The sequence below is a fragment of the Semicossyphus pulcher genome, unplaced genomic scaffold (assembly GCF_022749685.1).
Source record: "Semicossyphus pulcher isolate SPU_LCO1_2020_fin unplaced genomic scaffold, fSemPul1.0.p SCAF_6, whole genome shotgun sequence".
Classification (NCBI taxonomy): domain Eukaryota; kingdom Metazoa; phylum Chordata; class Actinopteri; order Labriformes; family Labridae; genus Semicossyphus; species Semicossyphus pulcher.
Window position 1 is genome coordinate 5,430,658 of NW_027211737.1, and position 11,363 is coordinate 5,442,020.

Genomic DNA, 11,363 nt, shown 5'->3' on the forward strand with positions numbered 1-11,363 from the left:
TTTTCAAAGGTTTATTTAGATCATGAAGCAGGATAAGTTTGTCCTCATATAAAGGAACACTTCATCCTACAGTTTATCACAAATTCAACATCACCAATTCACAGAAACGTGGTTTGCCCTCGACAGGAAAGGTATGAATAATTGTAATCTGAAAATTAACTAGTAACCAAAGATTTCATGGCATATGTCATGGAGTACAAAAGTACAGTATTTACCTCTTACATGTACCGGAGTGGATGTTTAAAGTTGTACTTGAGTAAATAGTTATATTTCCCCACTGGTTAGTTTAAAATGAAATTATATTGTCACTGTTTACTGAATTTAGCCATACATTTACTAACTTGTTAAGTAGCTAATGTTAACATTACGGTTAGCTGAAAGTACACAACTTGACCAATTGAACTTACCTGGCCTCCATGGTTCCCTCTCGGCCTGAGGTACATCATGCGTCAGCGGTGAAGCACCTCCATCTCCCCCAGTAAAAGATACAAAATAAAAAATTAAATGAAAATCTTGGGCTCCATTTTTCTTTTTTTTCTCCTTTTCGCCGCTGTCAGGGTTGCTAGGCGACAGTAGTTGTGTTTTGTGATGCAAGGGTAAGGGCGGGAACAGGAAATCCTCCGTAGACCAGACTGTCTCATTTCAGTTTGGCCTTAGCGGTCAAACCAGCCTACAAATGACGCATCCTTCACAGGCTGGGCCCAACAAAGAATGCAGCCTCTGGATTGGGACACAGATATTAGTACAACATCACTGGGACTTTTCACTCTGTGTATTCCTCCACCTCAGCCGTGATAAAAAACAGCTGACCTTTGGTGACCTGTAGACTAGGAGTGCAGGGGAATGTCTGGTTGCTTGACAAAAGAAGTCCAGGTTCAGTTAAGTTGTGGAACGAGCTGGGCTGGTGGAGCAAACAGTAGCTAATCTGTGGTTGATTGTTACCCTTTACTACTATTTTCCGTTATTTTGAAGCCGTGGTCAGATAAAGTCTTTCGACCGCCCTTTGTTGGCGTGTTTGTCATTTATTGTTTATTTACTTTATGAAGTAAATTTACTACAAAGTTTGGATCGTTTTTTCGTTTGGTAAATAAATGACCTCTTTTGTTTGGATGTGTTAAAAACACGGCTTTTAATAAGAAAATCCAACAGAAGACTATCACATTACAATAACCATGTGTACCTTCTTTGAAGAGATATTGCTGTGAATTTGGCCTTTTCAGAAGTAGACAATATACGAATATAAGATTAACGACTTTATAATCTCAGTAACCTATATTCAAGTGTATTTCTAATTTTTGCAAGCTTTTGTATTGCTATTTATTTAGTTATTCATTTTTTACCTAGGCCTACCTAATATAGCGTTGTTTTAGCTTATTAAGGGGCCCCTACTGAGTGACGGCCCTGGGGCGGCCCCACCTTCTGCCTCCGCAATTGGTCCGCTACAGTCTGCAAGGCAACATGTTCTTTTGCATATAGAGCAGGAACGTGAGAAGGTACAGACAGTTCTAGATAGTATGAATTGTAAAAATTTCATCAAACTAATCAAAGAGTGAAGTGAAAATAGTATGTGTAACATAATTGCTAGGGGCACGCTGAATTGAAATGTTAGAATTCATGATAGTGGCATAAACTCCTACTCCTAAACTCCTACAGGGACGACAACAAGGATCTGACAATGATTAATCCTTTGATCGATTGATCTGAAGAGGCTTATATTTCTGGCTCCGTCTGTTTACAACTGAGAAGCCTTTTGGATAGGAGGTGAAAACGTCTTCAAAAACTTCAACAAAGTCCAGTTGCCTTTTGAATTAGCTTCGAATTACAGTGACCTGGATGACTGAGAACCTTCACACACAGCCAACATCATTTAATCAGATGGGACACTGACTTATAAACAGGGCTGTAAATGATCTGGAAGATCCTTCCAGATGAGTGCTGACTAATCCTAAGCCTGTGTACAGCTCATGCTAAGTCCCTCATCACAGTTTGAACCAGTCTGCACTGGAATCGAGTTGACGGCCACTCCCTTTGCTGTAATCACTAATCTAGTGCCTGCTCCTATCTTTTCCCTTATTCGACACCTTCTGGCTTGATTATAACAATAGAGTGATATTTAACCTTTCCCAGAGCTGCTCAACTTTGCATCAGAAGCAGAAAAAAGATGACATCGACCCTTTTGCAGCCATTTGATCCTAAACTCTGTTATTTATACAAATGTTTCCCGGAGCACAAGGACTCTGTAATCTCGGCCCGATAGGCACCCTTCATCTTTGACCTTTCTAATTATAAAAATAAATCAACTAAAATAAATCAGCTAAGGGGGCTGCACAGTGGTCCAGTGGTTAGCGCTGTTGCCTCACAGCTAGAAGGTTCCTATTGAACCGCGGTTCGAAAGAAGTGGGCCTTTCTGTGTGAAGACTGTACCTCTCGCCCAATCACAGCTGGGATAGGCTCTAGCCCCCCCCCCCCCGTGACCCTGAACAGGATAAGCGTAATAGAAAATGGATGGAATTCAACTAATTGGTGTCAAACAGAGTAATGTTTTGTTCTCCCTGAAGTTTTTTTTGAGCAACACTGTTGAAGTTCATCATGTCTTATATTATCATTTATGCAATTGAATTGATCTTATTGCTATTAAAGGGAGAAGGGGCTAACTGGTGTGAGATACATGAGCCAAACAAAAGGAACAGCTACCAGATAAGGCAAAAATATACATCGTGATTTAACTATCTAATAAAATGGTAGCTTAAATAAAAGCTTAGGTAGGCAATTTATTGTCTAAAAAAATGTCTGTATTAGTTACTGTGGTTCTCTTTTCACTGACAGCAATCACATCGTCTTTCAAAAAAATATCCGCTAGCTGTGCTTGTTGCTGCCCTGTCATGAGCCAACCCAGTCATTGGAATTCACCCAAGAATGGCAAAGGAAGTTGACAATGGTTAGTGATGACAGCAACGCAGTGTGCGCATATTTCATAAAAATATTTTGGAAAATGTTTTAACCATTGACTTTTGTTTTAACAATGAACAAAGAAAGCAGCCTTCTGGTTCAGGAGGTCACATGGCTTACCAAAGCGTGTGCCACGATGTCGTGAAAAACCAAACCCCCCTCAGATGGACAATCATGTTTCAGGCAGCGGGCTATCTTAGCGTAGCTTAACTAAGCGCAAAGACTGAAAACACTTTTTAGCAGTAAAGTTTAGTCACCTCTTTTTCATTTCAGCAAAACAAACACTTTATATTAAAATATATTCAATATATTATCGATGGAAAACATTCCTTAAAAAAAGTTTATTGCCCCCAAAAATCCCTGTCAATATTTTGTCAGAAGTTTAGGAAGGTACTTTGACTCAGCATTATAAAGCACCTTCAAAGTAGTAGTAATTTGTCTTTAAACCCACTAATTTCTTGATTCAAACAGTCTTTTACATGAAGAAAATCATTTTTAAATTAGTTCCTTTATATAAATGGTTCATTTGATTATTCTATTTCTCCACTTTTTTCCCCTTTACATTCAGAAAAGTCCAGTCTAGCACATCTTAGAAAGACATTTGGGAAATGTTGAAGTTTGATTAGAGTGTGAGCATCTTCCTGTCTGTGGTGTGATGAAATGTGTTTCTGGCCGCAGGACAAAAACATTCCTTTTCCCAGTCACAGGTAATTATTCAGCGGGGAGTTCCACACTTGACTGATACTGAAGCTTCCTATTTCTTTCAGCACATTCAAGGAGTGTCTACAGTCAGATGTCGTCATGCACAACAACTCAGGGAACTGGTTTGAGCCGGCAGAGGGACTACAACAGCAAGCAGATTAGCAGGCATCCACTCAAGTGATCTGTGTTTCTGCAGCTAAGCCTTGTAAACACCCAACGGTTGATGAAATACTGTAAAAAATATACCCAAACGATTGTAAATGTGTAGAAGTGTAGTGGGTGATTGCAGTGATAGAGGGGTTATTTATGCTTTTCTGGAGAATACAGAATCAGAGGCTGAGAAACCTAAGCCTCCACTGTTATACCATACTTAGACACACTCTTATCTCGAGAGCAGGGATGATTACAGAATCCAGCACAATGCTGTGTGGATAAGGCATTCCACCCCCATACCCTCCCCGCCCAAACTGAGCCAAACCGGTTCAGGCTTGTCTGGTGAAGCATATATCCCTCTGAGGGGAAACCCTGTGAAGCTTAACCACATCCTCTCATGAGTAACTCTACTCCCTGTAAATGGCCTCTGGGCTACAGAATGGAAATGATTCAGGGATAAATGTTTTCATCATGTGCCTATTTTTTATTTTCATTTTGTGGTTGTGAAATTAGGCTACACCTGATACTTGATTACACGACTCAAACCTTTTCATGCGTGCTGCATTACTTTGTTATGTTTCCATATACCAAGACTAAGACACGCTTTTCTATTTCTAGGGTTTTCTGTGGTGATTTGGTTTGTTTTAACAGATGGGTTACTCTGTTTGACAAAAATCTTCGTCACAGTTGTTGGATCGCAGATGGCTAAGATGTGTATTAGTGTATTAATTGTAAAAAAAACTATTTAAAATTTATTTAATCATGGATGAAGATATATCTGTTCATTTTTATGACCGTTCACTTGTTCTTCAAAGAAAAAGCTAATCAAAGTAATCCTGCTTTGTAAATACCCTGTGTATACGACACAACTCATATAACCAGAAATAAGCCACATTTATATGTATCAGCCATTACCGCATATTTATGTCAACCCCATGGCCTGGTGTGATGACAAATTGTGGTATCAATGTCATAATAAGGACAAACAGGGCTGCAACCTTTCTATAGAAAGAAATAATTTATTAAAAATGACAAAGGAACATATCTTGCAATGTTATAACATTTTTGACAACAACACTGTGGCCACTAAAGGCTAGTCCTTAATTAACAAAGTGAAGCTTAGTGACAAGGCATATGTTCAGAAGAGGCATTCGTTCTTCTGCACCACAAAGTCACATTTCAAGCTGTGATCACAATCAATACAGTACTGTGCACCTGTACACGGTGCGGCCTCACACTCAGGCATCCACAGGAGTGTTCCAATGAATTCAAGTCTCAAGGAGGACGTTTATGTCCATATTCCCAGTCAGTAAATCTTGCTCCGTGGGCTTAAGACAGGACTCTTCGCTGTCTGATCTGTCTATGAGGCGGAACCCGCCGCATATCGCCCTCCTTGCGGCCGGCTACACGTCCTGTACTGCACCTGATGCGTCCTCCCAGGCGCTATATTAGCCGAACCTATGGCGGTAACTCAGTCATATCAGGAGTGTCTTCACATTCTGGTCATTCGAGAGACAGGCAGTAAAAGCGTTGTAAGACCCAGTCAACGCATTTTAAGCAACAACCGCACCATTCCCGCGATCTGGAGGAATTTATCCTTTTTTCGCTGCTTCAGGGCCATCAGAGCCCTGGCCGTCTCCTCCGGGTCCTGTGTGTATGAGAAGATGCTCCTCACTCTCTCCTCCGCCTTCATGTCGCCCATTTTCTGGAAGAGTCTTATCAACGCGTCCTGGTTGACTTTCTCAAAAATGTTGGCCACTGCCTTCTTGCGGTGCGCCGTGTCGAACTTGTTGCCGTGGACGGAGGGGCTGACGCGACGGCATTCAGATAACATATATGTCGACATCTTGTCCCTTTTTCTCCGCGGTAATCTCGGCCTTCGAACTCGGTGAGGATGAGTTCTAAGTTGCCTACTGTTTCACCGGAGCGTCTCTTGATTTCAGTGCTTGGGCGATGAGCACAGCAACGCTTATCCTGGTGGTATTTATAGAGTGAAGTGGGAGGTTTGCACTCCGGGAAGCACTGGCAATATTAAGAGGCGCCGCCCCACTCGTTGGAGAGAGCCAGCCCAGCCTCACTGGTTACTTACTGGGGGGAATTGAGGAGTCTTTTCAGTCAAACCAACACCCCACAAGGGTTATTTGTTAAATAGTACATCACCGTTTTCTTTAAAGTCATGATTATGACAAAATTAGGTAGAAAAGCTGTTAAAAAGTGGCGCCACGTACTGTATGTATGTAAAGTGACAACTGACACAACTCACAGAAGCTCCCACATGAAGGACAAAATGAAAGACATGTTTTTCTTTTGTAAAGTGATGGAGATTAATTAGGCTATAGCTGACTGAATAAAGACTGCTTTTAAGTCTAATTATTATTATTATTATTTTATTGTGTCTTCTTCATTATCCTCTTTATTCTATTAACTTATATTAATAGTCGTATTATGCTTATACATTGAATTGCTATTCATGAAAGGATCGCAACTGTGCTTTGGCAACGCATGTTGCATATCATACCAAAATAGATTATTGAACTGGAATATACTCGGGGTACTTAGTCAGAAAAAGGGTCTGCTGGTGAAAACTGTATATTATTATGCAGCATTATGTGATAACATTCCCTCTGCAGATGCTTAACATAGCTCCAAAATGTCTGTAGATATAGTCCAGGTCACACATAAGACATGGAAAAGGTTTGATCCAAGTTTAAGGCGTCTTCCTGATGAAGTAACACGGTCAATGTTCAGCGTTATCTCTTTACGTAGACCAATTGTGCTATGTTTATGTCTTTTTTATGGCTGTACAGAACTTAAGACAATAAATGTAATACATTTTATTCTGAAACCACCTGAATATTTGGCCAAACAATATCTGAGATGAGATGCCTTGAGCAAGAAGAAGGTGTTCGTCAACAAAATGTTTGAGGTTTAAATGAAGAATCAATTTTAAAATGCTCCAAACAGATTTTATGTGTTTATGAGCCAAAGGTTTGGTTCACCACAGGAAGGTTGCATGATGTAACAGGTGGCCTGACATAGTTTACAGTTAGGGATAGGGATCATGCAGTCAGTAATCTCACACCAAAGTAAAAGTACTTTGACACAGATTGATGACTTGGCAGATACATGCACAACAGTAAGATGAACAGTGTGAGACCAGACACATGGGTACTATTATAAGTACTATGAGGCAGTTTGTTTCTTTTATTCTTCAACTTTGTCGTACAAAATGTGTCCTGCACATTTTAAAGGTTGGGCTTTCAACAATATAACAACATGTTTCATGTTTATGCTTAATGCAAAGTTTAAGATTGATATATTTTTATTCACTTTTTTCCCAAGAGAATAGAAGATAGATACCTCACTCAGTTCTTATGAAGCTACACTATCATATGTGTGGGAAGTGCAGAGTGGAAGAAGGATCATTACTGCATATGGGAGTGCACATTAGTGATAGCATTTTGGGTCAAAGTTATAAAATAAAATCTCTCACTTTTGTAAGTTCTACTCATTCGAATGAACATATCTTTATATCATCTAATCATAATCATAAAGGGGGGTGGTTAGCACCGTCGCCTCACAGCAGGACTGTTCCTGGTTTAATCCTCAGGTCTCCGGCTTCCTCCCACAGTCCAAAAACATGCTTGTTAGGTTGATTGCTGACTCTAAATTGCCCATAGGTGTGGGTGTGAGTGTGAAAGGTTGTCTGTCTCTATGTGTCAGCCCTGTGATTGCCTGGCGACCAGTCCAGGGTGTACCCTGCCCTTCGCCCAATTACAGCTGGGATAGGCTCCAGCTCCCCGCAACCCTGAACAGGATAAGCCGTATAGATAATGGATGGATAGTGCATGGAATAAATAAAGATATGTAAGGTTTTGTTCTCATTCATTCATTTTTCTGTTTTTAACCCACATGAGCCTCGTATCATTTGATGCTTGTTGAAAAAATAGGTATTAAGACCAACTGACAAAATTTGCACACACTGAATCCAAAATCCATAATTCAGAGATAGGATGTTTGTATTGGCTAAAATGTTTGGAAATGCTTCAGTTGGTTTTGGCTGTTCTTCTCGTCCCAGATATCAGATACCGCCGCTTACCTAATCCACACATGAGGTAAGCATGAGGCACCTTTATCAGAAGATGGCCCACAGCAGACTTTGGCCTTTGAGTTCAACACCATATGATAATCTGTTAAAGAAAAGAAAAACACCAGAAAAGAAACATTTAAGAATTAAATTGTGGAAAACCGATGGCATCTTTTTGGATCATAGATCATAGGATTGATTATCACTGCAATAACATGCCATGATATGATGAATCATGAATCCCCTCAGACGGCAGGACTTTACTGAAACCTGCAGCTTGCAGCAATCTCCCAGCATGTCTGTTATGCTGCTAACATTAGGGGAGGAGGACAACGTAATCATCAGAAAAACATATAAATACACTGAAACAACAGATGAGATTTACAGCTGCCTCACAAAGTCTGAAACACTCTTCAACCTTAAAATTCAGCGGCATCCCCTGGTTTCCTTTAATGAGGCAGGATGGGCTGCTACAGGAACATGCTTTACAACTTGCTAGTGGGAGTTGCATCAAAGTCACCATTAACCAAGCAGATACAGTTTGGAGTTCATGTTTCCTCTGTCCTCTGCCCCTCTCTTCCTTAGACATGTATTCATGTGCCCCACAAGATCAACTACTATAATCCTTTAACCCTTTATCAAGCAACATCAGCAGGTCTATATTCCAATTTCATTGAAACGTTGGTGTATAACATCACTTATTCCATAATTTATACTTAATGTCTTCAGTCAATGTTTTTCACTCTGCTAATTCACACACTGAGAGCTTTAATGTTCAACCATAGTCTTTTACTACTCGACCACTACATCAATGGACACAATAGATATTGTCAAGTGTGGTGACCATGCATTATGTCGCCGGTACAATGGAGAAATACATGAATTGATAGGGTTTGGTCCAGCAGTAGGTAAAAGGAAGCGCTTTAGACGGTCAAGGTGGTCCGGGTACCATCGGATTGTCATCGGATTGTCACTCAGAATCCAAAATTGAAAAAACAACAAAACCAATTCAAAGGAAACGGTCCAGTTTGGTTTTTTGTCCATTTATTATTTAGATTTTTATTGCAATGAATAAAGGAATACATTTGGGCAGTAATGTGACACGGAAGTAATAGTTAAAATGTCAAAATAAAAGCCCCTAAACAGCGCTGGCTGGCTGGCAAGATAGATAGATGGACACAGATCGATTAGAACTGAACTTAAATCTACATTCTTTTATAATTTCATTATTTTTATATCAAAGAGTCCAGAACATTTTTTGCAGGTCTTTAAAGGAGAATTAGGTAGTTCAAAAAGAAAATCTTACAATTAAATAATCAAATCTCGACACCACAGATTTTGGTTTCCTTATTTCCTGTTTATCAATTTTCTTCTCACAATTGAAGACTTTTTGTGATTATTTTTTTATTAAGTGATATAATTTTCTAAGTTGTATAATATAATAATATATATATAAGGTTATGAGCAGCAACATGGTTTAGGATAATCATGACAACAGCAAATAATGATATGAATTATACAACATATTACAATTGAACTTAAAGGTACATTGCTCTATCATTTCATTTGGCCTGAGTGACTCATTTTACTAACAGGTATATATTCCAAATGTGTATAATAGTAGGCAACAAACAGTTACATGTAATTTTCAGCTGCCAAAGAATGATTGTGGTGTGTCTCTGCCCAAAAATAACTAGATCTAAATTTATAGACATGATCATTTCCAGCAATCAAATATACTTTGTTACCACACAACCATATAGAAATGAGAAAATAACACTTAAAGTGTCATCTTCCTTGTTTCAGTGGACAAATGCACATTGTAAATCTACAGGAACATATTTCTCTTTACAATTTACCAGAGGATCTAAATATGCAGTGGGGTGTGAGAGATGTCACTGGCTTGCTTTGCAAATATTGTTTTCCTTTCCGCGTGTTGGAGGCCTCTTGGGGCAGCTCTTGTGCCACAGTGGGCAAAGGCAATACTGGGTCTTACAGGGTAAAGGCTAAACCTCTGTCATCTCCCATCATTGCACCTGCGCTTCTAATCTGTACATGCAAGACCTGGTTTTAGTCTGACCATTGCATTCTGCACCTGCAATGATGGGAACAACTGTATAATTTCTACAGGTACTCTCACTTTATCTTTTAAGTGTCCCACCGTAAACAAAGACGGCAGGGCTTGATGGAGAGAGAGAAAGAGAAAGGCTTGTATCAGACTTCACAGAGTTCTCTTTGGAGCCACAAGTGTTATTTTCTCATTTCTATATGGTTGTGAGGTAACAAAGTATATTTGATTGCTGGAAATGATCATGTCTATACATTTAGATCAAGTTATTTTTGGGCATAGACAAACCACAATCATTCTTTGGCAGCTGAAAATTACATGTTACTGTTTGTTGCCTATTTTTATACACATTTGGAATATATACCTGTTCGTAAAATGAGTCACTCAGGCCAAATATAATGATAGAGCAATGTACCTTTAAGTTCAATTGTAATATGTTGTATAATTGTTATCATTACTTTGCTGTTGTCATGATTATCCTAAACCATGTCAATGTTTGTAACCTTCAGGGTGGAGAATGGGGACCTCTGCTGGTGACTTTGAAGATGCTCTATTTGGCTGGACGATGTTAACTAAACAACATAAAATTAATTCACTTAATAAAAAAAGATCACAAAAAACATTCAGCTGTGAAAAGAAAATTGATAAACAGGAAATAAGTAAACCAAAATCTGTGATGTAGAGATTTGTAATGTAGCCCAAATTTGTATGAAAGAAATGTAATTTTTTTTTTTACAACTACCTTAACTTCCTTAAAGGTTAATTTTGGGTTAAGATGAAACAAAATATGTAACAAAATGTGTTGCAGACTTGCAAAAAAAGTTCTGGACTCTTTGATATAAAAATAATGAAATGATATAAGAATGTAGATTTAAGTTAAATTGTAATTTCAAAATTGTTATTAGAATTATTATTATCAGTATTTGTAGTAGTCTACTAGAATTCATATTGGTGGTAGTAGTAGTAGTTGATGTAGTGATCAATGTTTGTCAAGGGAATATGTAGTATGTAGTATGAAATATGCACAAAATAAACGAGAAAACGGAAGTACGGAGCCGTTTTGTCACTCAGAATCGAAAATTGAAAAAACGACAAAACCAATTCAAAGGAAACGGTCCCATTTGGGTCCCGTGGTCCACTCAATTTGCATATTTACTTTTCCTCGTACGACATGGACACAGAAATGCAGAGATAAATAAGTGTGGAAATAAATAAATAAATAAATGTAGGAATGTAGAAATACATAATTAAATAGACGTGGAAATGTAGAAATAAATAAATACATTAAGAAATAAATAAATAAATGAATAGATGTGGAAATGTAGAAATAAATGTAGAAATAAATAAATGTGGAAATGAATAAATAAATAAATAAATAAATGTAGAAATAAATAAATAAATGTA

General features: G+C 38.5%; 1 protein-coding gene across 1 annotated transcript; it reads right to left on the reverse strand.

Moving 5' to 3' along the window:
• Positions 1-4,803: 4,803 nt before the first annotated feature.
• On the reverse strand, positions 4,804-5,778 carry tcima (transcriptional and immune response regulator a). The gene has a single exon (XM_069683468.1). It carries the CDS (start codon positions 5,648-5,650, stop codon positions 5,348-5,350), a length of 303 nt encoding a protein of 100 aa, XP_069539569.1. The 5' UTR covers positions 5,651-5,778; the 3' UTR covers positions 4,804-5,347.
• Between the last annotated feature and the right edge of the window lie 5,585 nt (positions 5,779-11,363).

What these genes read in the sequence shown, in the direction of transcription:
- tcima (XM_069683468.1), bottom strand. Translation starts at nt 5,650, where the DNA reads ATGTCGACATATATGTTATCTGAATGCCGTCGCGTCAGCCCCTCCGTC.